General features: G+C 41.7%; 1 protein-coding gene across 6 annotated transcripts; it reads right to left on the bottom strand.

Moving 5' to 3' along the window:
- Window positions 1-25: 25 nt before the first annotated feature.
- On the bottom strand, window positions 26-27,914 carry LOC118398704 (tumor protein D53-like). Of its 6 annotated transcripts, none has more exons than XM_052471037.1 (8): window positions 27,710-27,914; window positions 19,336-19,362; window positions 13,452-13,564; window positions 12,943-13,091; window positions 5,624-5,725; window positions 2,821-2,859; window positions 1,682-1,742; window positions 26-1,004 (listed from the first exon to the last, which is right to left on the bottom strand). In XM_052471037.1, the coding sequence occupies exons 1-8, from the start codon at window positions 27,726-27,728 to the stop codon at window positions 876-878; spliced, it is 639 nt and encodes a 212-aa protein (XP_052326997.1). In that variant the 5' UTR covers window positions 27,729-27,914; the 3' UTR covers window positions 26-875. The 6 variants fall into 6 exon arrangements, with proteins under 6 accessions (XP_052326997.1, XP_052326996.1, XP_035650221.1 ...); XM_052471036.1 differs by lacking the exon at window positions 2,821-2,859 and adding an exon at window positions 23,273-23,385 and having other exon boundaries at window positions 26-1,007; window positions 27,710-27,912; XM_035794328.2 differs by lacking the exon at window positions 2,821-2,859 and having other exon boundaries at window positions 26-1,007.
- Between the last annotated feature and the right edge of the window lie 80 nt (window positions 27,915-27,994).

The following is a 27,994-nucleotide window of genomic DNA, read 5'->3' as shown; positions in this document are numbered from 1 at the left end:
TAGCAGTATAATAACCAGAAATGAACACATTTAAAAATAAACGTTTAATCCCACAGGGTGTCAGCTTGACAGCTGTGATCTATAATAAGCATAAATTGTGTATCATATACATATACTGGATGGTCATTCTGTCCCCGATCAAGGCTCATGTGCAAACGGGGCACAGTTGGAATAAATGAGATATTAATATGATTCGAAAGGTGTGACAGTGTATTCAGTAGATTCCAGCACAAGGCCTTATCTTGGTCCCCATTAACAGTATTGGCCCACAAACCCAGCACATGCAATTTCAAGTATCAAATACAACTCCCTCCCCCCAATAGTGTTATATGACTGTCCACTCTTGGAAGTAGGGGCTCTATTCAATGTGTATTGCTGAAGCTGTACAGATTGCAAAATAGAAAAGGTACATTTCCGATTGAGCTAACATATGCAGCATTTACCGTGAATGCACGAACACTGCATTTAAAACTTCCACAATATGGATTGAATAGAGCCCTAATACTAATAACATTTTTTTAAAGTCTCATTTTAGAATTGGGAAGAAATGTGTCACTATTTTTTGTTTTTCAAATACATTTGATATAAATGCGACATTCATTTTAATACAAAAAGCTAATAGTTGTAATCATAGAAATGAAATAAAGGACAGGAGTAATTTACAGTATCACAATCTTTCTTTTTGATGTTGTATGGAAACACATATAAAGCTAAGTAGCAGGTAGATAATATACATGTGTGTTGGTACTGATGGGGCTTTGGTTAGATAGGCCTATGTAATGCACTCCACATCAGGTAATGTGGCCTCTGGGCCAGTGAGGGGCAGTAGAGTGCTAATCCTGGTCTGGGGAGGTAGTTGAGTGGTTCAGACTGGTCTAGCAGGTCCTCTCATGATCACTGCTCTCGGACATGTTGTTGCTGGGGGTTTCTTGGGCACTGGCGTGAGCGGCTGAAGACAACACCTCCTCAAAACTCCCTCCACGCCCTTGGCTTCCCACCTTGGTCTGCTCCAAAAACAAAAATGCAGAGGTACACACACAAAAGCAAACAACAATGTTAAAACTAATAAGAATCTGTGACATTTCTTTGGTGTTCTAACAACCCTGCTGATGACAACATTTGGCTCTAAATGCTCACATTCAAAGTGGAGCGATTGTTCTCCAGAGAGTAGTGTTTAACTTCAATTAGTTGAGCTGTAAAAATAGACTGGATTTAAAAAATAAAAAACTTTTATTTAACTAGGCAAGTCAGTTAAGAACAAATTATTATTTACAATACTGGTCTACACCGGCCAAACCTGGACCAATTGTGCACCGCCCTATGGAATACCTAAACTAGAGGAAGTGAAGCTTTGAAAGAAAGGAGTAAACAAGAAAGACCCGAATACTGTTGAGACACAATGTTTACTTTACTTATGTTGACTTTACTTAGGCCGGGATTCAATCCGATCGTGCTTTGTTCGCAATGCACATTTTAAAGACAATGTTACCGCATTCGGAAGGGACACATTCTTAAAAAACGCTGCATATCTCAAATCGAAAAATTACCTTTAAAATGGGCCATTGTCCAAATCCGCAATCGTATTGAATCCCAGCCTAACTTACTTCAACATTACGTAAATAAATCTCTCATAGCTCTCAGTCATTGCTCTGACAGCAACATGTGTAATGTTTCACATTACCTTTATGTTGGAAACGGTGCATTCAACCTTCTCCTCAAAGGACTTGAAACTGGGCGAGTTCCTAATGGGATGATTAGTCAGATCAGTTTTCCACAATACTATAATTTTACTATACAACATGTATCTGAGTCACCATGAAGTATAACTGCACAACGGTTGAAGCCAGCCACCATACCTTTACTGTTGTTTACAGTTTAACTAAAGCTGCCTGTACTTACAGTCCTCTCTATACTAAAGCTGCCTGTACTTACAGTCCTCTCTATACTAAAGCTGCCTGTACTTACAGTCCTCTCTATACTAAAGCTGCCTGCACTTACAGTCCTCTCTATACTAAAGCTGCCTGCACTTACAGTCCTCTCTATACTAAAGCTGCCTGCACTTACAGTCCTCTCTATACTAAAGCTGCCTGCACTTACAGTCCTCTCTATACTAAAGCTGCCTGCACTTACAGTCCTCTCTATACTAAAGCTGCCTGCACTTACAGTCCTCTCTATACTAAAGCTGCCTGCACTTACAGTCCTCTCTATACTAAAGCTGCCTGCACTTACAGTCCTCTCTATACTAAAGCTGCCTGCACTTACAGTCCTCTCTATACTAAAGCTGCCTGCACTTACAGTCCTCTCTATACTAAAGCTGCCTGCACTTACAGTCCTCTCTATACTAAAGCTGCCTGTACTTACAGTCCTCTCTATACTAAAGCTGCCTGTACTTACAGTCCTCTCTATACTAAAGCTGCCTGTACTTACAGTCCTCTCTATACTAAAGCTGCCTGCACTTAGTCCTCTCTATACTAAAGCTGCCTGCACTTACAGTCCTCTATCAACACAACACTGTGAGAAGACCTGTATGCTCAGTGTAATTGAAAGGTTGCTTTTTCTAGTGTTAGGATTTCTATGATTGCTGTATTTTCACACATTTATCTTTTAATAAACAGGTCAGATAAACATTTCTAGCTATCTTGTCCTGATGACTGCTGCAGTAAATAGACCAAGATTACGTTATACCTGTAAATTCTGAAACAATACCAATTCCCCTCATAATAATGCTTACAAACATTCAGCCTTAAGACAACAAGAATGACTGGGTGGCTAAGGATGGGGATCTAACGGAGTACTAACCCTATCACTACACACAATTACCTCATAGCGGGCATGCTCATTGAGTGGCGGATAGAGTAGCTGTCCCCAGAGAGCATGGCCCAGATAAGAGAGGAGTTCAATCATTAACATGGATTTACAGAAAGCAGAAATCACAGAGCACACACACTAGTCAGTACGGAAACTTTTCTATAATATAGATTTACCCATCATCCGATTGCCCAAAAGAAACATACAGTTTTTAGATTAAAGTATTATAGAGGAATATAATAGCTTATAGTGTAATATGATATATGTTCTTAGACAGTGTTGGGAAAGCCAAGTATTGCCTACTTCACCCATATTTTAGCCAAAAAAGTAGTGCAGTTCCAGTAGTTACTTACACTGCTACATGGTAAAAACGTTTACTACTGAAAACACTATTTGAATTCAGTTAAACTACCACAAACCTACTGCAAAGCATTTGTAGTTAAATGACTAGTTGAAGTACATGTAGTTCCCTACTCAACACTGTTCTTAGACGACTTAGTCATGCAGTATCATCTAAAAACATCTTACACATACATATGACTAACAACTTCTAGAGAACTAGTAATGGTAATTGTACAAAAGAGAAATAAAAATAAAACACAACTGTAACCATATTGGTCTACCCTCAAATAAAACATGCTATGGTCAACAACACTAAGTCATGCATGCTTTGGCCGCCTTTCGTTCCAGTACTCTGCTGCCTGTGACTGGAACGAATTGCAAAAAAAAAAAAAAAAAAAAAAAAAAAAAAAAAAAAAAATCGCTGAAGTTGGAGACTTTTATCTCCCCCACCAACTTAAAACATCAGCTATCTGAGCAGCTAACCGATCGCTGCAGCTGTACATAGTCTATTGGTAAATAGCCCACCCATTTTCACCTACCTCATACCCATACTGTTTTTATACTGTTTTTATTTATTTACTTTTCTGCTCTTTTGCACACCAATATCTCTACCTGTACATGACCATCTGATCATTTATCACTCCAGTGCTAATCTGCAAAATTGTAATTATTCGCCTACCTCATGCCTTTTGCACACAATGTATATAGACTCTCCTTTTTTTCTACTGTGTTATTGACTTGTTAATTGTTTACTCCATGTGTAACTCTGTGTTGTCTGTTCACACTGCTATGCTTTATCTTGGCCAGGTCGCAGTTGCAAATGAGAACTTGTTCTCAACTAGCCTACCTGGTTAAATAAAGGTGAAATATATATTTTTTAAAGCCTAGTGGTCAGTTTGCTACAGATCTGAGGAGCTGGCTTATTCACTATTATGTGACTGCACCGGAATTTTCTCAATCAAATCCTGGAAATGATCCCATTCAGTTGGTAGTCATCACCCTAATTACGCTCATATTTAAGTAAGTAAATGGCCACAATCTTAGTTGGTCTTTTGACTAGTTTCAGTGCAGTCATAGCAAAGACACACAGAATATCAGACTCCAAATCAGAAGTAGACTACTGAGATAAAACACAATATCTTACCCAAGTGAATTTGATCTTTTGATGCGTAGAAAGAGATGAAAAAACAAACATATTTCAAGACATTTGAATGACAGTATCAAGTGCCCCACTTATACTGTACATTGTGACTTAATTTCAGAAATACAGCAGAGTTGAATTAATCTTCTTTTCAAGAAAAGCCACACAAAGATCCAGTCCACACACACAGTTAACCAAGCAATCATCCAAGCTATGGCAATGCCATACTCTATGCTGTACTGCAGGCCGACATTATGAAATAGAATGCAAATGTTTGGCTTGCAACTATTTAAATAGAAATCGGCAGTCTGTAGTGCCAAGTAAAGCCAGCAGCAAGTATCACCACAGGCAACATACCTTGCTTTGTCTGGTACCTCCTAGCTAAATAATACTTTGAGCATATTTCAAACCCAATGCAAGTGGGCCAGGGCACTTTTTCATTTCACTGGGCAACATAGTGAAAATAATGTGTTGTACTGTATATATAATTCACACGAAAAATCCACAGGAACTCATTTGCATGCACACACAAACACACAAACTAGGGGGCATACCTTCTGAGATACATTAACTCAAGGCCAAACATGCTGGAATACATGAAAGAATGTCCATTTGTCTCTAGATTAATGTTAAACATGATTTCAAACAAAATTGGTTGATAAATACACTATTCCAAGTATTTTGTTACATGTCATTATCATGCAATAATGACAACAATATTAAAAGAACAAAACAAAGACTGACACCTCGACAATACACACTACATGGACAGGTATAACAGTAAATCACAGTTTTCCTTTGTCATGACTCGTCTGAGTATTGCATTACCAGTGACAGATGTCTGTGATACGATAGCTCCCCAGTGGCAGAGTGTAGAGCCAGAATACTGGCCAGCCATGGAGCTCTATTGTGCCACCATGCCTTGTCAGAGCTCCAGTCCTTCAGGGCTGATCGTGGTCAGTCACTGCGGGCTAGCTCACAGCTCTCCCAGCCCTGATCACAGCTCTCCAAGCTTTGATCCAAACCCACCCCGGCCTGCATCCAATCTGGCCTGCATCCAATCTGGCCTGCAGAAAGTCGCTTACTCTGGGTTTACGCAATGCAAACATGTCCCCCTGTCTGGATCAACCACAGCAACAGTGAGGATTGGGCACATGACAAGGCAGACGGTGCAGAGAAGCAGAGACAAGGGGGGAGCGTGGTCATTCTGACTGGAGGGCCCCTGTATTCTGTTTCAATAGCTGTAGGCTTAAAGATGTAGCATAAGGATTTAGTTGATAGGATATTCAATATTTTGATGCGTGGTTGCCATAGGCACCAGTGACACTGTACCTCATATCCCCAAACTTCCTGCTGATGGCTGTTCCCAGTGTGGTGAACGCTGCTGACGTTTTCTGACCTGCCGTGCTCAACGTCTCCGATGTCTTTTTGTACCTGGCCAAATGAAAAGACAAGACGGTGATGATCAAAACAGACAAATAACAGGATATCTTAGGACAGCCACTCCTGTGCTCTTCCCATCCCTGTCCAGAACACTATTCACTACACACACACACACAGATTAGTTTCATAGTCAGAGTTGGAGCCAGGGTGTAACTGATTCTCCAGCACAGCATCATATCTATACAAATATGCCCGATGGGAATATCCTTTACCTGTGGACAGCAGATTTGATTCATTTTTATTCACTGCATATAGTATACATACAGTGCCTTTGGAAAGTATTCACAATCCTGGACTTTTTCCACATTTTGTTACGATACAGCCTTCTGTAGCTCAGTTGGTAGAGCATGGCGCTTGTAACGCCAGGGTAGTGGGTTCGATCCCCGGGACCACCCATACGTAGAATGTATGCACACATGACTGTAAGTCGCTTTGGATAAAAGCGTCTGCTAAATGGCATATATTATTATTATTATTATTATTCTAAAATGGATTAAATGCAACATTTTCCACAGCAATCTACACATAATACCCCATAATGACAAAGTTAAAATAGGTTGTATTACATTTTAGCTAATAAAAAACAGAAATACCTGATTTACATAAGTATTCAGACCCTTTGCTACGAGACTCAAAATTGAGCTCAGTTGCATCCTGTTGCCATTGATCATTCTTGAGATGTTTTTACGACTTGATTGGAGACCACCTGTAGTAAATTCAATTGATTGGAGATGATTTGGAATTCACACACCTATCTATCAGGTCCCACAGTTGACAGTGCATGTCAGCGCAAAAACCAAGCCGTGACATTGAAGGAATTGTCCATAGAGCTCCGAGACAGGACTGTGTCCAAGCATAGATCTGGGGAAGGGTACCAAAACATTTCTGCAGTATTGAAGGTACCCAAGAACACAATAGCCTCCATCATTCTTAAATGGAAAGTTAGGAACTACCAATTCCAAGCGTCAAGTTGGGAGGAAACCTGGCACCATCCCTACGGTGAAACATGGTGGTGGCAGCATTATGCTGTGGGGATGGGAGACTAGTCAGGATCGTGGCAAAGATTAACAGAGAAAAGTACAGAGAAATCATTGATGAAAACCTGCTCCAGAACACTCAGTACCTCAGACTGGGGGCGAAGGTTCACCTTCCAACGGCACACCGACCCTAAGCACAATGCCAAGACAACACAGGAATGGCTTCGAGACATGTCTTTGAATGGCCCAGCCAGAGCCCGGACTTGAACCCCATCAAACATCTCTGGAAAGACCTGAAAATAGCTGTGCGGGAACATTCCCCATCCAACCTGCCAGAGCTTGAGGGGATCTGCAGAGAAGAATGGAAGAAACTCCAAATACAGGTGTGCCAAGCTTGTAGCGTCATACCCAAGAAGACTCAATGCTGTTATCGCTGCCCAAGGTGCTTCAACAAAGTACTGACTAAAGGGTCTGAATATTTGTGTAAATGTGATATTTTAGGTAATAAATTAGCAAGAAATTCTAAAAACCTGTTTTTGCTTTGTCATTATTGGATATTGGTAAGGGGAAAACCAATTTAATCAATTTTAGAATAAGGCTGTAACATAACAAAATGGGGGAAAAGTCAAGGGGTCTGAATACTTTCCGAAGGCAATGCACCCTGAGCAAGGCTTAGGTGAGAAAGACTTTTCCCTATTGATGCTGCAGAATCGATGGGACACACAGGATAGCACCACTTTGATCATTTGTACAGCTTAAATACCACTGTTAGGGCTCTGGCCTATAAAGGGAAGCCATTGATTTTCCTCTTTGTTTTCTAGGTCTAACAGCCTGCTAGTCTGATGCCAAACCTGGTCTCAGAGCATTTCGTATTTTTCTATATGTAAATTCCGAGACACTACATTTAGTTACGTTTCATATGGTATGTAAACATTTGTGGATGTCCATCACCCAACTTTGCATTATACACTGCTAAAAAAAAAAGGGAACACTAAAATAACACATCCTACATCTGAATGAATGAAATATTCTTATTAAATACTTTTTTCTTTACATAGTTGGATGTGCTGACAACAAAATCACACAAAAACGATCAATGGAAATCAAATTTATCAACCCATGGAGGTCTGGATTTGGAGTCACACTCAAAATTAAAGTGGAAAACCACACTACAGTCTGATCCAACTTTGATGTAATGTCCTTAAAACAAGTCAAAATGAGGCTCAGTAGTGTGTGTGGCCTCCCTACAACGCCTGGGCATGCTCCTGATGAAGTGGCGGATGGACTCCTGAGGGATCTCCTCCCAGACCTGGACTAAAGCATCCGTCAACTCCTGGACAGTCTGTGGTGCAACGTGGCATTGGTGGATGGAGCGAGACATTATGTCCCAGATGTGCTCAATTGGATTCAGGTCTGGGGAACGGGCGGGCCAGTCCATAGCATCAATGCCTTCCTCTTGCAGGAACTGCTGACACACTCCAGCCACATGAGGTTTAGCATTGTCTTGCATTAGGAGGAACCCAGGGCCAACCGCACCAGCATATGGTCTCACAAGGGGTCTGAGGATCTCATCTCGGTACCTAATGGCAGTCAGGCTACCTCTGGCGAGCACATGGAGAGCTGTGCGGCCCCCCAAAGAAATGCCACCCCACACCATGACTGACCCACCGCCAAACCGGTCATGTTGGAGGATGTTGCAGGCAGCAGAACGTTCTCCAAGGCGTCTCCAGACTCTTGTCACGTCTGTCACATGCTCAGTGTGAACTTGCTTTATCTGTGAAGAGCACAGGGCGCCAGTGGTGAATTTGCCAATCTTAGTGTTCTCTGGCAAATGCCAAACGTCCTGCACGGTGTTGGGCTGTAAGCACAACCCCCACCTGTGGACGTTGGGCCCTCATACCACCCTCATGGAGTCTGTTTCTGACCGTTTGAGCAGACACATGCACATTTGTGGCCTGCTGGAGGTCATTTTGCAGGGCTCTGGCAGTACTCCTCCTTACACAAAGGCGGAGGTAGCGGTCCTGCTGCTGGGTTGTTGGCCTCCTCCACGTCTCCTGATGTACTGGCCTGTCTCCTGGTAGCGCCTCCATGCACTGGACACTGCGCTGACAGACACAGCAAACCTTGCCACAGCTCGCATTGATGTGCCATCCTGGATGAGCTGCACTACCTGAGCCACTTGCGTGGGTTGTAGACTCAGTCTCATGCTACCACTAGAGTGAAAGCACCGCCAGCATTCAAAAGTGACCAAAACATCAGCCAGGAAGCATAGGAACTGAGAAGTGGTCTGTGGTCATCACCTGTAGAACCACTCCTTTATTGGGGGTGTCTTGCTAATTGCCTATAATTTCCACTTGTTGTCTATTCTATTTGCACAACAGCATGTGACATTTATTGTCAGTGTTGCTTCCTAAGTGGACAGTTTGATTTCACAGAAGTGTGATTGACTTGGAGTTACATTGTGTTGTTTAAGTGTTCCCTTTATTTTTTTGAGCAGTGTATGTTACGAATTTGCAAAACGTACATTATGTTATGAATTTGCAAAATGTATGACAGGTTACTAATTCTAGCTAGGTGGCAACTGTAGCTAACTGGCTAACATTAGCTAGGCTAGGGGTTAGCGGTTAAGTTTAGGTGTTAGGTTAAAGGGTTAGAGTTAGGGAAAGGATTAGCTAAAGGGATTAGGGGAAGGGTTAATGTTAGGGAAGGGTTAGCCAACATGCTAAGTAGTTGCAAATTATCTCAAAAGTAGTAAGTAGTTGAAAAGTTGCTAATTAGCTAAAATTGTCCGTGATGAGATTCAAACTCGCAACCTTTGGGTTGCTAGACAGTCAGGTTATACGCCTACCCATTAACCGACCTACCACCCTTTCCCCAGGCACCGAAGACGTGGATGTCGATTAAGGCAGCCCCCCACACCTCTCTGATTCAAATGTGGAAGATAGATTTCAGTTGAATGCATTAGGTATCCCCCCCTTTCCCTTACTTTCATTTTTGCCATAAGTAACCATATGTCTTATATAACCATACCAAAAGTAACATATCATACTAATTTGAGTGTCCCGGATTTACTATGTTACGTCTATTCTATGAGACCAGGATGCTGCCTGCCTGGCTTACAAACTCTCAGAGACCCAGGCCCTAGAGCCTGATTACTGCTCAGTGCATTAGACACAGACTGCATGGAAATCTGAGGTCCACATCTGGCCGTCACAGACACACCTATGCCTGCTAACGGTTCCATCTGAAAATTATCACTACGCCTCCATAAGAATATCATGTTCATGTTGCTGTCCGAATAGTCTCTTGCATTTATCGCAACTCGCACATTACTGGTCCTTGCTTCCAGCCTAAAATTTAGTTTGGTACAGCGGGGGTTAATATAAGCCTTGCAGTCTGTCTGTCCGACCTCGGAAACAACAAAGTTTCCCTTTTGAATTTCGATCTCTGTAGTACCATAGACTGTAAGTCTGGACACCATTCACTCTATGGTCTGCATCTGACCCATGGATTGTACAATGTGCTTTTATAACACAGGAGGTTGGTGGCACCTTAAAATGGGGAGGACGGGCTCATAGTAATGGCTGGAATGGAATGAAATCGAACTCAAACACATGGTTTACATGTAGACGAGACAACTTTTCTGAGCCAGTCGAAATCATGCACCAACCCCATTATCATGGACATATCCATTTAAATGCCAATCGAAAAAAGTTCAAAAAACGAAAATGCAGCTAGTGTACTGCCATTCCAGGTTCAATATTTGATGTGACTGAATTAGCTGAAGTTAGCTAGCAAGTGACAATAAGTTAAAGGCTGCATAGCAACCATTTTCTTTAGAACGGACAACGAGCCTTTTGCATAGCAACTACACAAAAATAATTAAACGACTGGAGCAACATGACCAAGATTTTTGTCCGGACAATATCTTCTGGTGGAAGAATTAAATTGTATGAATGAACTCAAAATAACTATTTAAATGAAAACATGTAATTCATTGTTACTGTAATATGATAGTGAGCGTTTTATAAAGCAATAATGCATGCGAAGCAGTGATATATCATGAATACTGTCACAGGTAAATGGGTTGGCCAACATTAATGATACAGCACTGCCTAGTTAGTGCCTTATTGCTTAATTAAACTGTGGCATTGTTGAATACTAATTTCTGATTGGCTTGAAGAGCATTCTAGAGCGTCCATTATTTCCCTATAGCGCACGGCATATCAGCACGGTAGAATTCAATGGCTAGTTAATTCTTACATGTTCTATGTTTTAGCTGCTTTTGAAAGCAAAAGTTAAATTGAAAACATTATTGGCATTGTGGAATTCGATTTTCATAATAGCAAGCTAGGACTGATGGTTTGTGGTTAGCTAAACTAGCAAGTCTGTTTGGTTACCAGGGTAACTACTCCAGCCATTTTAATAATGGGAATTGATGGGAAATGATGTAAATATATCACTAGCCACTTTAAACAATGCAACCTTATATAATGTTACTTACCCTACATTATTCATCTCATATGCATATGTATATACTGTACTCTACATCATCGACTGTATGCTGCTCTGTACCATCACTCATTCATATATCCTTATGTACATATTCCTTATCCCCCTTACACTGTGTATAAGACAGTAGTTTTGGAATTGTTAGTTAGATTACTTGTTGGTTATCACTGCATTGTCGGAACTAGAAGCACAAGCATTTCGCTACACTCGCATTAACATCTGCTAACCATGTGTATGTGACAAATAACATTTGATTTGATTTTGATTTGTAGCTATCTAGTAAATAACGGACACCAACAACAAACCACACTGACAATAGATACAGCTCAGGCGTTGATGGAGTTGTTGACCTCCTTCACACTTGTCCCCGTTTTGCGTTGGTTTTGAGACTGGAGATTAAGGAGATATGTTGTGGCATTTACACAGTGGAGGCCCCCTAATCTCCTCTCCTCTCCTCTCCCGTCCAGCCAACGATCCCTCAGCACCACGGATCTGCTTGGCCCTGGCGACTTGCGGTTCCCCCTCACCATGGTAACAGTGATTGGAGAGGGGCACTGCTCATTTGCGCACCTAGTTAAAGTGTGACTCTGGTAACTGAATAACCAGGGAGACAGGAGATCTAGGCCGACTGTATGACTGTTCACACAAAATGGCTATGAATACAGAACTGACCTACACTGAGTGAACACTTGGTCTTTCCATGATATAGACTAACCAGGTGAATCCAGGTGAAAGCTATGATCCCTTATTGATGTCATCTGTTAAATCGACTTCAATCTGTGTAGATGAAGGGAAGGAGCCAGGTTAAATACGGATTTTCAAGCCTTGAGACAGTTGTGACATGGATTGTGTATGTGTGCCATTCAGAGGGTGAATGGACAAGACAAAATATTTAAGTGTCTTTGAATGGGTTATGTTAGTAGGTGCCAGGCGCACCGGTTTGAGTGTGTCAAACTGCAGCGCTGCTGGGTTTTCCCCAGAATGGTCCACCACCCAAAGGACATTCAGCCAACTTGACACATCTGTGGGAAGCATTTGAGTCAACATGCGCCAGCATCCCTGTGGAACACTTTCACCACCTTGTAGAGTCTATTCCCCGACGAATGGAGGCTGTTCTGAGGGCAAAAAGAGGGTGCAACGCAATATTAGGAAGGTGTTCCTAATGTTTTATCCGCTCAGTGTATATGAGCTCTACAAAACAAATCAGCAGTCCACTTAACATATCTTTCAGGGTTTGTCCTGGTCAGAACTGCACACATTGCTTTGATGTTGATCAGTGTCTCAGAGAGAGCCTGAAGCTGCTGTTTGTTTTGACTGGCTGCTCCCGTGGGAAGATGTGTCCTGGGCCAGGCAGCACTGTGCTGCTGTAGATGTAACAGCACTAATAATTTGCTTGCTCCCTGTCAATGTCTGCCTCACTGAGCCTGAACAGACCCGGATCCATACATACATCACTGTGATGCCTATAAAGGCAATCTCTGGTGTCAGGAGCAAAACACCTGGCCCGAGTGCCATTTTCCTATTTTCTTCTCCAAATGTTAAGCTTATGCACATACTCTGAGACGGTCTATAAATGGCAACAATAAATGGCAACTGTAGGAGTCTAATTTAGACTCCCCCCCCCTCATCCCTCTGGCTCCATGCACATTGGAATCTATTGTAACAACATATTTGACACATGAAGCATAATACACACATTGAAATATGTTGGGTACTTACGCAGTGGAAGTCTGCATGTCATACCAGCTCCTGTTGAAGTTCTGTTTGAACTCAATGAGTGGTGTTATACCCAGTTTGGCTTTGAGCTCTGAGTGGTGTTTCTCTTTGGAGGCCAACACTTGCCTAAGGGTGGAGATGTCTTCCTCTAACTAGAGGGATAAACAAAGAGGAAAAAAAGAGAATTAGAGAAATGGAGTAAGAGAGGGATACTAATTTCCCCTTGGGCTCAAGTATCCATATGTGACCTTGTTTGCTTTATAGAGCATTCATTTTGAATGCTCAAAAAGTGTAATATTGTTTTGGGATGAGGCCTAATACGCTACATAGATGTTGGTTATAGAGCTGTAATAAACTGAGGGAACTGAATTACAGAACAATGGCTTTCAGCAGACTTTCGCTTATTTGGATGGACAGAATGAAGGTAGAGCTTTCTTGAATCCAACTCGATCAACATACCAGGCTAAACATTGAAAAACAGATCAGTGAAAAGTGCTGATGAGAGGGACTACCTTTGTGAGTTCACTCAATATTTCCTCCCTCTCTTCAGTCAGAGTGTTGTTGAGGTCCACATCTGACACCATCTCTTCATCTACTTCTGTTACAGGCTCTGGGTCCAACAGACCTGGGGATAGACAAGGATGGAGGCTTAAAAACTAAACCAACTCGTCAAAGGTTAGGAAACTACAAATTTGCATATGGTGGACATTAACAATCACATACAGTAAGTCATGGCTAGTAACTCGGGCACCCTGCTGTCAAATGGTCTAACTAGAAGAGCTGAGTAGGCTACAGCAAGGCAGATTCACAAATCTGTTGCCATGGTAACACGGCGACAGTTCAGACTGGATGAACTAGATCACTGCATCACCGAGACAATGTCAATATACCCAGCATGACCCCAAAATAGTTTAACAACCACCGTTAGATCCAGTGACCGTAATGCTCTACACTAGAGCTTCTATTTCCAAGCCGATTTATATCTTTATGCATTTAAAGCTAAGATACAGTATCTTCTGGGTAGTTTAGAGAAAAGTAATGCTAACCCGTTCCAGAAGGCCACCAGTTGTCTATAAGAGCATATACAACTAGGTGGGTCTAATCCTGGATGCTGATTGGTTAAAACTGCATTCCAGCTGGTGTCTATTCCAAAAGTTATCACCGGCTAAAGCTATGATGTTGAAATGCCCATTTACTCTGTTCCATCTCACTGCGCGATCCACAGTCTCATCAGCCAGGCAATTTATAAACTTTTTATATAAACAATTTATAAAAAGTATCTAGACTGTCACGTTCGTCGTAACGATGAGACCAAGGCGCAGCGTGATATGAATACATTCCTCTTTTAATAAAGAAAGAACACAAAACAAACTAACAAAACGAAGGTGACGCTATACAGTGGGGCAAAAAAATGATTTAGTCAGCCACAAATTGTGCAAGTTCTCCCACTTAAAAAAGATGAGGCCTGTAATTTTCATCATAGGTACACTTCAACTATGACAGACAAGATGAGAAGAAAAAAGAAATCCAGAAAATCACATTGTAGGATTTTTTATGAATTTGCAAATTATGGTGGAAAATAAGTATTTGGTCACCTACAAATAAGCAAGATTTCTGGCTCTCACAGACCTGTAACTTCTTCTTTAAGAGGCTCCTCTGTCCTCCACTCGTTACCTGTATTAATGGCACCTGTTTGAACTTGTCATCAGTATAAAAGACACCTGTCCACAACCTCAGTCACACTCCAAACTCTACTATGGCCAAGACCAAAGAGCTGTCAAAGGACACCAGAAACAAAATTGTAGACCTGCACCAGGCGGGGAAGACTGAATCTGCAATAGGTAAGCAGCTTGGTTTGAAGAAATCAACTGTGGGAGCAATTATTAGGAAATGAAGACATACAAGACCACTGAAAAACTCCCTCGATCTGGGGCTCCACGCAAGATCTCACCCCGTGGGGTCAAAATTATCACAAGAACTGTGAGCATAAATCCCAGAACCACACGGGGGGTCATCAAAATAATGTTTCTTTAATGAAAATATGTCAATCATTATTTGAATATGTTGGTAACCTGTTGTATAAAAGTGATAATGCCATTGAAGCCGGTGTTGAGGATATATTAGCACAGTTTGCCGGCCTTATACGAACAGCAATATATCCTCTCAACACCAGTATCTCTGGCATTATCACTTAATTAACCGTCTTAGATGTTCTTTCTTATCTAGTTCCACTAAAACAAAAAAAAGTCAATAGGTCTGACTAACAGTGTCTAATTAAATAGGAGCACAAATCTATTGTTTAGTGATCTAATTACATGATAATGAGTGTGTGTGTGTGTGTGTGCATGCATGCATGCATGCATGCATCTGTGCGTGCATGTGTGTGTTTACAGTCACAATATAAGCAAAACCAGACAAACAACATAACACTTCCTGGTACGTGAAGCACTGAGTGTCTGGTCAATATCTGCAGCCCTGCTCTAAACGACTGACGCACAGACCGATGAAGTAATGGCCAAAGCACTGACATGGTGTTCCCTCTGCAGATTAGATCAGTCATTAATTGTCCCGACTACCAATAGTCTCTTATAACTGCATAAGAAGTACAGTAAAGAGACTGTGGCTGTACATTCTATAGAAGCCTACAGTAATACACCTGACAATGTAAACTGAATAGAAATCCCAACCTACACTAATCCCAAGGTTGAAAAGCTCTGAGCCAGGACATAACTACGACATCTAAACTTAAGGGATGTTATTGAGCAGCGACAAGCTAGCTAGCGGATGTTTTTGTCCAGACAAAGAAGACAACTAACAAACATGAGTCACGTCTGAGGCCTGGCTTCTCATTACATCTGCAGATTAATGGTGGCATGGCACAGAGCTCGTGATGCAGTTTGGCCACATAACCCAATAACAGAAAGGAAGGCTGTGCTGGGGAACAGAGTCCAATACTTTCTCATCAGAAGCCTTTGGAGCCGTTACCTTTATTTGGAGCCTTTTCATGTAGCCTTCCACATTATGAACTGCAGCTCTCCTTGTGAATAACTCTACAGCTCTGTCATTTTGCCTTGCTTCAGTGCTTGTAATAGTCAATATATTTCAGAACACAATATAACCAAACTCAGCATTGTATGGTCATTTGATTTACCTCATTCGTTTTCTACTGACACTTCGCTCATCTCAAATGGGAAAGGATTCAGTTTACTTTGAACAGCAGTTTCTAATCTTTTCACTGTGAAAGGGTAGGCCCCCGGTAGGGATATGTTGCTTAGCAACTTGCCACATAGACGTGCAAACCTAATCATATTCATTGAATCATTTTGTTGTCATTAAGACATGTCAATCTGTCAACAATAGGCTCATTCAATTTAAATCTGACAATTTAGAGGTCTTGTGTTGTTGCCAGTGTGAGGTTCTGCGTCCATTAGCAGTGTTCCTGAGGCCCTGAATGAGGTCCCTGCTGTAGATACATTAACATTTTCTCATGTTCCTTAAATAATCAATATGGAAATAAATATGAAAGAGCACAAAAACAGGAAACCATGCAGCCGGAATGTCATTGGAGTCGATGGACTCTGACTTTCCTCTTGACTCCCTGGCAGCCTGTCATCTGAAAATCACATTGCTGTTTCACCACACAGCTCTACACCTCACCCCATCCCTGCCTCTGATTTAACAGAGCACCACAGTCACTGCCAAAATTATTGGCACCCTTGATAGCGATGAACAAAGACTATAAAATAAATATTTCAAATACTCAGCTATATTGTATGAAGAAAAATTAGTCTCTTATACAATTACTCAGAGAAAGAGATTTTGTTTATCAAGTAATCATTTATTTTTCTACAAAAGAATGTTTGTCAAAATTATTGGCACCCTTGTTTTCAATACTTTGTGCACCCTCCCCTTACTAGGACAATGGCACTGAGATTGGAAAACACATTTGAGGAATAGACCATTAGACCATTCCTCCATACAGAATCTTTCCAGATCCTTTGATATCTTTTGTCTGCACTAACGGACTGCCCTAAATTTTCTGGAACTTTTCCATGGGATGTTAAGCCCGGGAATTTTCTGAATTTTGCTTAAATTCAGCAAAGAAAGTTAGCTTATAACAGTGTACCTTTTTTGTGGGATACACAAGTAAATTCTAGGTCTTGTGGTACATTTTGGTTAAACTATCCCAAATTCAATGGCATTGCAACCCTCTGCATGCAGTGTATTCTTCCATCCCATGTGCAGAGCACTCTTCCATCACATGTACAGCTGATTCTCAAGATCTTGCACACTAATGAGATGCTATTCAGCACACACTACTACAAAGTCTGAGCCAAGGACCACATATTTTCTGGTAAGTTTTGATTACAATACTGGGTGGGGTGAATATATTTTATATGACACACATTCTTAGTTAATTAGTAAATAGTAGTCTATTTTGGATGATGCTGGTCATGACTCACATCAACACCTTTTCAAAGCATTTCATGGCCACAGATGTGAGTGCTACGGGGCAATAGTTATTTAGACAGGTTACCTTGGCATTCTTGGGCAAAGGGACTATGGTGGTCTTCTTGAAACATTTAGGTATTACAGACTGGGTCAGGGAGAGGTTAAAAATGTCAGTGAAAATACTTGCCAGCTGGTCAGCGCATGCTCCGAGTACACATCCTGTTAATTCTTCTGGTCCTGCAACCTTGTGAACATGTACCCGTTTAAAGGTCTTACCCACATCGGCTCCGGAGAGCGAGATCACACAGTCGTCCGTAACAGCTGGTGCTCTCATGCATGGTTCAGTGTTACTTGCCTCGAAATGAGCATAGAAGACATTTGGCTCTTCTGGTAGGCTCACATCACTGGACAGTTTTTCCTTTGCATTCCATGATAGTTTCAAGCCCTGCCACATCCAACAAGCATCACAGCTGGCATAGGAAGAGTAGATATTATTAATGTTATTATTAATATTATTAGTATTAATGTTTTGATTGTTTGATGGCTCATCAGAGGTCGTAGTGGGATTTCTTATAAGCGTCCAGATTAGTCTCCCACTCCTTGAAAGCGGCAGCTCTAGCTTTTAGATTAGTGTGGATGTTGCCTGTAATCCATGACTTCTGGTTGGGATATGTACGTACGATCAAATCAATCCAACCACAATCAGTCAGGGTTCTGTAATACTACATAAACTTTAAAAGGTTACAGTATCTGTCCTTGTGTACTCCTCCTGATTTTGGAGTCTATTTCGGATGTTTCGCATCTGAACACATCAATGTCACATTCTCAGTTCAGGTCAGCAGGTCTGGGTAGTCTGTGGCTGGACAACTCATCCTCAATTAACTCACACTAATTATATTCAGCAGCACAGAGGCCAGAGCTGTAGAAATACACTCTCTCCTTTTCACATGCTAGGTTCTCAAAGTCATCATTGTTTTGCTGTACAACCTTCTCCACACCAAATATTCTGTAGTATTGACAGCTACCCCAGTGTTGTTCACACAGAATCAAATCAACCTGATATGAACCTATAGGCAAACTGAAAGGTATATCTCTCACACTGTGGCTGCTCTGGCCATGCTAAAGTCTGTCATCCAAGGTGAAATATCTGTCTATTAGTGATGGTATCACAGTGGGTATCACAATGGTTCTCTCTCTCTCAAAGCAGACAAACAGGTTGCGTTCCATTTTGACGACATGGAAAATGTACTGATGCCCTCTCATCTCAACCTTTGCACAATGATAGCGACAGCACCGTCATCTCCTATTATCACCGCTAGCTCATTGATGTTCAACGAGTTTACCCATTACGTATTGACAGAAGAAACAAATCCTGTAAACTTAACCTGTGTCAGACGGAGCACGGAGCCAACATAACCGTAAGTGTTACTGTAAATCCCCAATCCCCTTACCAATGAGATAGCTCTTAACCACGGTAAATAAAATGGATCAGTTAGTAAATAAACAGAGGTTATCTGGAAATTGGTTCCACTTTTTGCTTCCGTTTTAGACCATCTCGAACGGTTACATCAATTCTGACCTGGCTATAGTAGTGGGGTTTTCCTCAGGGATTATCAAACTAGATTTACCACAGTCCTTCGCCTCAGCCACAGCAGAATTAAGCAGTGGTGATAGCTAGCTCAAGTCGAAGATGCCATTTCAGATAGTCCTCTGACTGCAACTTCATCAAATGGTTGCTCTCAAACTCATTAGGTGAATTAACACAGTCAGGGGTGTTTTTTATCCAATTGGTGGAGGGAGGTGAGAGTGAGTGCAGTCCCTCAGTCACTCACGACAGTGAGACTTAAAACATGAATCAGTAATACTGCATTACTCCAGTCAGAAGGGACACATCACATGAACATTCCTGTGAAGGGCAGTCAGATAATCAGAGAAGCAGCATACCTGTCCTGATATGGCCTTGTCCTCTTTCTTCATTTGGTAGCAGAAACGAGGGGGAAAGATTGTTAATTTTATGAAATTATGAAATTAGTCATTGTTGATCAGATATACACTAAGTGTACAAAACATTAGGATCACCTCTTTCCATGATATAGACTGACCAGGTGAAAGCTATGATCCCGTATCGATGCCACTTGTTAAATCCACTTCAATCAGTGTAGATGAGACAGGTTAAAGAATGATTTTTAAACATTGAGACAAGGATTGGTTATGTGTGCCATTCAGAGGGTGAATGAGCAAAACAAAAGATTGAAATGCCTTTGAACAGGGTATGATAGTAGGTGCCAGGCGCACCAGTTTGAGAACGACTGATAATCAGCCAGGCCGATATAGCTGTCCGATATTGGCCTTTTCTAGTCTAACGTGTATCCTCGTTTCATCATTTTCCTACCCACGCTCTCCTTGTTAGATATTATTCACATTTATTGCTTGGTAGCAAATGTCATCGCCATTGAGATAGTTCTCATAGTTGCAGGAAACCGCAGCAAGTGATATGAGCGATGAAGAGATATGAAAGGGTGCGGAGTTACAGCCATCGCTCTATCCAACCGTAGCAGTAGGATCAAGTTCGCCCATTTATTGACCGATAGCTGCATTAGTCAATTGAGTTGATTAGCGATGCATCCTGGCAGCTAAGTTGATTAGCGATGCATCCTGGCAGCTAAGTTGATTAGCGATGCATCCTGGCAGCTAAGTTGATTAGCGATGCATCCTGGCAGCTAAGTTGATTAGCGATGCATCCTGGCAGCTAAGTTGATTAGCGATGCATCCTGGCAGCTAAGTTGATTAGCGATGCATCCTGGCAGCTAAGTTGATTAGCGATGCATCCTGGCAGCTAAGTTGATTAGCGATGCATCCTGGCAGCTAAGTTGATTAGCGATGCATCCTGGCAGCTAAGTTGATTAGCGATGCATCCTGGCAGCTAAGTTGATTAGCGATGCATCCTGGCAGCTAAGTTGATTAGCGATATATCTTGGCAGCTAAGTTGTTTAGAGACGCGTCCTGGCAGCTAAATTGTTTAGAGACGCGTCCTGGCAGCTAAATTGTTTAGAGATGCGTCCTGGCAGCTAAATTGTTAAGAGATGCGTCCTGGCAGCTAAATTGTTAAGAGATGCGTCCTGGCAGCTAAATTGTTAAGAGATGCGTCCTGGCAGCTAAATTGTTAAGAGATGCATCCTGGCAGCTAAATTGTTAAGAGATGCATCCTGGCAGCTAAATTGTTAAGAGATGCGTCCTGGCAGCTACATTGTTAAGAGATGCGTCCTGGCAGCTACATTGTTAAGAGATGCGTCCTGGCAGCTACATTGTTAAGAGATGCGTCCTGGCAGCTAAATTGTTCAGAGATGCGTCCTGGCAGCTAAATTGTTAAGAGATGCATCCTGGCAGCTAAATTGTTAAGAGATGCGTCCTGGCAGCTACATTGTTAAGAGATGCGTCCTGGCAGCTACATTGTTAAGAGATGCGTCCTGGCAGCTACATTGTTAAGAGATGCGTCCTGGCAGCTACATTGTTAAGAGATGCGTCCTGGCAGCTACATTGTTAAGAGATGCGTCCTGGCAGCTACAAAAAAAATAAAAAAATCCATATAAAGGAAAATGACCAAAAAAAATATCTAGTTTCATAAGCATCAGTGGTCATAAATCATGACGTTACATTGGACCCATTTGCATTGAACAGATGTTCTTTTATATTCTCAAACTAACAGCAGTGCCTATATTATTGTCCTTCCATACAGGTGTCAAAACCCACATTTATTCAAACATGTTTTTTCCCTGCAAAGAAGTTTCCTTTCATTTGAAAGTTAGTTTCTTAATTTCTTTATTTTTATAATTAATTATTTACAGTCATGTTTTTTTTCTCCATCATATTTTAAATAACCTGTAGAAAATAAATGTTGGCAGCCATGACGTGCTTTGAAAGGCTGGTCATGCCGTCTTAACCCAGTTTATCAAGAGAATTACCCTTCAAATCAAATTACAGTGAATTCGGAAAGTATTCAGACCCCTCGACTATTTCCACATTTTGTTACGTTACAGCCTTGTTCTAAAATGTATTCAATCGATTTTTTCCTTTATCAATTTACACACAATACCCCATTATTACAAAAGCAAGAACTTTGTGCGAACTCCAAGCGGGCTGTCATGTGCCTTTTACTGAGGAGTGGTTTCCATCTGGCCACTCTGCCATAAAGGCCTGATTGGTGGAGTGCTGCAGAGATGGTTGTCCACAGAGGAACTCTGGAGCTCTGTCAGAGTGACCATCGGGTTCTTGGTCACCTCCCTGACCAAGGCCCTTCTTATCAGACTGCTCAGTTTGGTCGGGCGACCAGCTCTAGGAAGAGTCTTGGTGGTCCCAAACTTCTTACATTTAAGAATGATGGAGACCAATGTGTTCTTGGGGACCTTCAATGCTGCAGACATGTTTTGGTACCCTTCCCCAGATCTGTGCCTCAACACAATCTTTGGAGCTTTACAGACAATTCCTTCAACCTCATGGCTTTGTTTTTCCTCTGACATGCACTGTCAAATGTGGAACCTTATCTAGACAGGTGTGTGCCTTTCCAAATCCTGTCCATTCAATTGAATTTAGCACAGGTGGACTCCAAACAAGTTGTAGAAACATCTCAAGGATGATCAATGAAAACAGAATGCACCGGAGCTCAATTTCAAGTCTCATCCATTTTTGTATTTTTTTTATACATTTGTGCAAATGTATAAAACCTGTTTTCGCATTGCATTTATGGGGTATTGTTTGTAGATTGATTTTTCATGTAAGCAATTTTAGAGTAAGGCTGTATCGTAACAAAATGTGGGAAAAAAAAATCAAGGGGTCTGAATATATTCAGATTTTTTCTATTTAACTTTATTTTTCCCATTTAACTACATATCAACAAAGTCAAATGTATTGTTTTGTTTTTAAAAAAATGTATTCATTAATGCATACATGGCTGTCTAATGATATTGTATATCGGCCTAAAATATTGGTTTTCGGTCGTTCTCTAGTCTGAGTGTGTCAAGAACTGCAATACTGCTGGGTTTTTCACGCTCAACAGTTTCCCGTGTGTATCAAGAATGGTCCACCACCCAAAGGACTTCAAGCCAACTTGACAACTTTGGAAAGCACTGGAGTCATCATGGGCAGCGTCCCTGTGGAACTCAAACACACACACACCTTGCAGAGTACATGCCCAAACGAATTGAGGCTGTTCTGAGGGTAAAAGGGAATGTAAGTCAATATTAGGAAGGTCAGGTGTTCCTAATGTTTTGTACTCAGTGTGTATGCCTAGACTACTTTGTCCAAGGAGGTCACATGTTCTAAAACATACAGCCTTTGGATATAACATGTTCATAACCAGAGAAAAAAATGCTGTATAACAAACATCTGAACATGTTTGACACATACATAGATTACATAGGTGTTTCATTGTTGGCCTGATGAAGTTGACCCTGGTTAGGCAATTCACGTACAGATACTTTAGGGCTGTATACGTACTGAGAGAACATTTAGAAATTTCAATCAGCTCAAACATAACATGCTAGAGAACTTTAGTATTCCACAAGTGAAATATTGCTGTCTACAGTTGAAGTTGGATGTTTACATAGACTTAGGTTGGAGTCATTAAAACTAGTTTTTCAACCAAGTTTTGGCAAGTCAGTTAGGACATCTACTTTGTGCATGACAAGTAATTTCACCCAAAATAGTTTACAGACAGATTATTTCACTGTATCACAATTCCAGTGGGTCAGACGTTTACATACACTAAGTTGACTGTGCCTTTAAACAGCTTGAAAACTTCCAGAAAATTACGTCATGGCTTTAGAAGGTTCTGGTAGGGTAATTGTCATCATATGAGTCAATTGGATGTGTACCTGTGGCCTACCTTCAAACTCAGTGCCTCTTCGCTTGACATCATGGGAAAATCAAAAGAAATCAGCCAAGAGTCTGGTTCATCCTAGGCAGCAATTTCCAAACGCCTGAAGGTACCACGTTCATCTGTACAAACAATAGTGCGTGAGTATAAACACCATGGGACCACACAGCCATCATTACCACTCAGGAAGGAGATGCATTCTGTCTCCTAGAGATAAACGCACTTTGGTACGAAAAGTGCAAATCATTCACAGGACAACAGCAAAGGACCTTGTGAAGATTCTGGAGGAAACAGCGACAAAAGTATCTATATCCACAGTAAAAGGAGTCCTATATCAAAATAAACTGAAAGGGCACTCATCAAGGAAGAAGCCACTGCTCCAAAACCGCCGTAAAAAAAAGCCAGACTACGGTTTGCAACTGCATATGGGGACAAAAATCCTACTTTTTGGAGAAAAAACAGAACTGTTTGGCCATAATGACAATCGTTATGTTTGGAGAAAAAAGGGGGGGGCTTGCAAGCTGAAGAACACCATCCCAACCGTGACGCATGGGGGTGGCAGCATCATCTTGTGAGGGTGCTTTGCTGCAGGAGTGACTGGTGCACTTCACAAAATAGATGGCATCGTGAGGCAGGAAAATTATGTGTATATATTGAAGCAACATGACCTCAATCCCATAGAAAATGTGTGGGCAGAACTGTTAAAGCGTGTGTGAGTAAGGAGGCCAACAAACCTGACTCAGTTCCACCAGCTCTGTCAGGATGAATGGGCCAAAATTCACCCAACTTATTGTGGGAAGCCTGTGGAAGGCTACCCGAAACATTTGACCCAAGTTAAACAATTTAAAGGCAATGCTGCCAAATACTAATTGAGTGTATGTAAACTTCTGACCCACTGGGAATGTGATGAAAGAAATAAAAGCCGAAATAAAAGAGTTCTCTACTATTATTCTGACATTTCACATTCTTAAAATAAAGTGACCAAACTGACCAAAGACCGGGAATTTTTACTAGGATTAAAGTTCAGAAATTGTGAAAAAAAATGGAGTTTAAATACACTGCTCAAAAAAACAAAGGGAACACTAAAATAACACATCCTAGATCTGAATGAATGAAATATTCTTATTAAATACTTTTTTCTTTACATAGTTGAATGTGCTGACAACAAAAATCACACAAAAATGATCAATGGAAATCAAATGTATCAACCCATAGAGGTCTGGATTTGGAGTCACACTCAAAATTAAAGTGGAAAACCACACTACAGGCTGATCCAACTTTGATGTAATGTCTTTAAAACAAGTCAAAATGAGGCTCAGTAGTGTGTGTGGCCTCCACGTGCCTGTATGATCTCCCTACAACGCCTGGGCATGCTCCTGATGAAGTGGCGGATGGTCTCCTGAGGGATCTCCTCCCACACCTGGACTAAAGCATCCGCCAACTCCTGGACAGTCTGTGGTGCAACGTGGCGTTGGTGGATGGAGCGAGACATGATGTCCCAGATGTGCTCAATTGGATTCAGGTCTGGGGAACGGGCGGGCCAGTCCATAGCATCAATGCCTTCCTCTTGCAGGAACTGCTGACACACTCCAGCCACATGAGGTTTAGCATTGTCTTGCATTAGGAGGAACCCAGGGCCAACCGCACCAGCATATGGTCTCACAAGGGGTCTGAGGATCTCCTCTCGGTACCTAATGGCAGTCAGGCTACCTCTGGCGAGCACATGGAGGGCTGTGCGGCCCCCCCAATGAAATGCCACCCCACACCATGACTGACCCACCGCCAAACCGGTCATGCTGGAGGAAGTTGCAGGCAGCAGAACATTCTCCACTGCGTCTCCAGACTCTGTCATGTCTGTCACGTGCTCAGTGTGAACCTGCTTTCATCTGTGAAGAGCACAGGGCGCCAGTGGCAAATTTGCCAATCTTGGTGTTCTCTGGTAAATGCCAAACTTCCTGCACGGTGTTGGCTGTAAGCACAACCCCCACCTGTGGACGTCGGGCCCTCATGGAGTCTGTTTCTGACCGTTTGAGCAGACACATGCACATTTGTGGCCTGCTGGAGGTCATTTTGCAGGGCTCTGGCAGTGCTCCTCCTGCTCCTCCTTACACAAAGGCGGAGGTAGCGGTCCTGCTGCTGGGTTGTTGCCCTCCTACGGCCTCCTCCACATCTCCTGATGTACTGGCCCGTCTCCTGGTAGCGCCTCCATGCTCTGGACACTACGCTGACAGACACAGCAAACCTTCTTGCCACAGCTCACATTGATGTGCCATCCTGGATGAGCTGCACTACCTGAGCCACTTGTGTGGGTTGTAGACTCAGTCTCATGCTACCACTAGAGTGAAAGCACCGCCAGCATTCAAAAGTGACCAAAACATCAGCCAGGAAGCATAGGAACTGGTTTAATTGTGCAGAATCATCAAGACAGATCAGTGGATCTAAATCCAATGATTTATCACCACATGCTATTACAATTCACAGTAGCCTATACAACATATGCAATTGATGTTGCACAGGTTTACTGTTCAACAGTGGGCCCATGATGACACACTCAAAATGAATGTAACTACAGTAATACTCCCAATAACCGGGAAGGAGGGACTGAACAAAGGCATGTCACCTTCAGGTTGCATGTCAAACCTGCTGGCCATAACCCACTCATCAGACTACAAGGTCTTACCCCATACCCCTGCACCATCACTCAGTACATTGAAGTCGCTCAGTACACTCGAGTACAGATCTGATGATGATGCATTTGATGTTCATAGGCCAATGAATGGGGTGCAAGACAAAAAGAGTAGGTTACACACACACGCGATTGGTGTACAACGTAGGTTACAGTGTCCATTAAAGCAGGGGTCTTCAACATTTTTGGCTCAGGAACCCGCTCCTAGGCAAACTGGCGACCCACGGACCCCCATCAAACATTAACCCCCCCAAAAAATGTTACGTCTTGTCATCAAGTAATCAATGCTTTGTACAGCAGTGATGAATGTATAAGGCCGAAAGGTATGCTCTTTATTAACTTTTTTTGCACCTTGCACTGTCACCTTTTGTATTTTTTTGAGCATTCATTAAATTAAGTATATTATTTTTACATCTCGGCCTCCTTGGGTTATTCCTATTCATGGTTTGAGTGCTAGTCCTTTTAGAACGAACTTTATATATATTTTTTTATCTTACGCACAGGCCACCTTTCTTTTTAGCCTGAGTGCAAACCCTCATACTGGCTTACAACATTTTAAAATTAATGTGGTAAATAGTTTCATTATTTTGACCTCCTCACATTATAATTGGAAGAGGAAGTGTAAACTCTAATATAGCTTATTTTCTCTAAGAACAGCTGTTCAGCTGATTAAACAAAGGTTAGCCGTGGGTTGGCAAAATGAGAGTCCAAGTCAGTCAAGAAAGCTTATCTATTCATGGGTGCTTTTTCTAAGCTTGTGTCAGATACTCCAGTGAGTGTAATTAGCTCCAATTAGTGTAATTTGCTCAATATTTGGAGTTGATAATTAACATGGACATCATTAGAAATAAGATATTCTCCTCTTTTCTACTGTAGGTATGTAGTCAAAAAAAATAATATTCTGTTGCTAGTGATTTTAATAAAAACATTGGGGGGGGGACACTTCTTTCTTTATACATGTTCGCACACATCCTGCAGTACCTCCACGGACCGCAGAACTCCGGTTGAAAACCCTTGCATTACACACTGACTGTAACTTGATAACCAGAGGTTGATATAAACCAATGCCTAGACCTTGTTTGAACCAGAAAGTTGATTATAATATCAACTGTTAACCTAAACTAGTGTGAACAAGATATGACAGCCATCTTGCTATTTGGAAGATCGGGCCAATTACAAAGAAACCCTCTCCAAACCAAATACCAATCACAAGGTTTCAATTATTTGGTCAGATGGTCATGTGGGGAGGGAAAATAGTGGCCTTGCCCTTGAGCCAGTCATATGGTTTGCAAAATGAATTTTAACCTAACAGAGGGACAGAGCAATATTACATCCACATGAACTTGATATTTTGTTACCATGTTGGAACATGTTGCAAACCGGACAGAAATGGACAAATTAACCACGTGCTCCATTAGCCAGCCTAGATGCGTCATGTGAGAACTGGCTACTCTGTTGATAAAATGTTTGCCTTTTGAGGAAGAATTTGTTAAAAGTTATGACGCATCTATCAAGACCATCCTCCCATATACAAGGTCAACTGCTTATTACGGTTACTAATATATGCAAAGGTTAACAATGTCTATATCAAATATGAATACACGAACAATAGTTTTCGTTCATCTCTGATAATTGTAAGTAACAAACAATTGGCTAAATTGGCTAAATACTAGTTTCCCAGTTGAATAAATGCAACAACAAAAATACACTATGTGGAACATATTATTCTATAATTTTAGAGAGTTGGAATTCTCACTCACCCTGTTGTCTGGTCTCCATTCGAAACAATCTGAAGCAGTTGGCTACTTCAAGTAAATATAAATAGTTCTAGCAAACAACACTTTGGACGTAGCTATAGTAGCTTACTGCTGCGCTGTCAGATGCCAGTCTTTACACGATTTCCTTCACTCTGTTATTACGCTACCGCCTCCATGGGCGGAGCGTCCAACACGCACCAATGGTTGTGTACCCAATGACTCATAAAAAAGGGTTAGCGCTATCTGGACTCATTGGGACGTCCTTACCCCATACCTTTAATTAACCCT

The sequence above is a fragment of the Oncorhynchus keta genome, chromosome 19, assembly GCF_023373465.1.
Source record: "Oncorhynchus keta strain PuntledgeMale-10-30-2019 chromosome 19, Oket_V2, whole genome shotgun sequence".
Lineage (NCBI taxonomy): Eukaryota > Metazoa > Chordata > Actinopteri > Salmoniformes > Salmonidae > Oncorhynchus > Oncorhynchus keta.
This window is presented reverse-complemented; position numbering and strand designations above follow the sequence as displayed.

What these genes read in the sequence shown, in the direction of transcription:
- LOC118398704 (XM_052471037.1), bottom strand. An exon ending in ATGAGCATGCCCGCTATGAG is followed by an intron (nt 1,743 to 2,820) that starts GTAATTGTGTGT and finishes TCATCCCATTAG; the next exon opens with GAACTCGCCCAGTTTCAAGT. An exon ending in GCACCGTTTCCAACATAAAG is followed by an intron (nt 1,005 to 1,681) that starts GTAATGTGAAAC and finishes TTTTTGGAGCAG; the next exon opens with ACCAAGGTGGGAAGCCAAGG.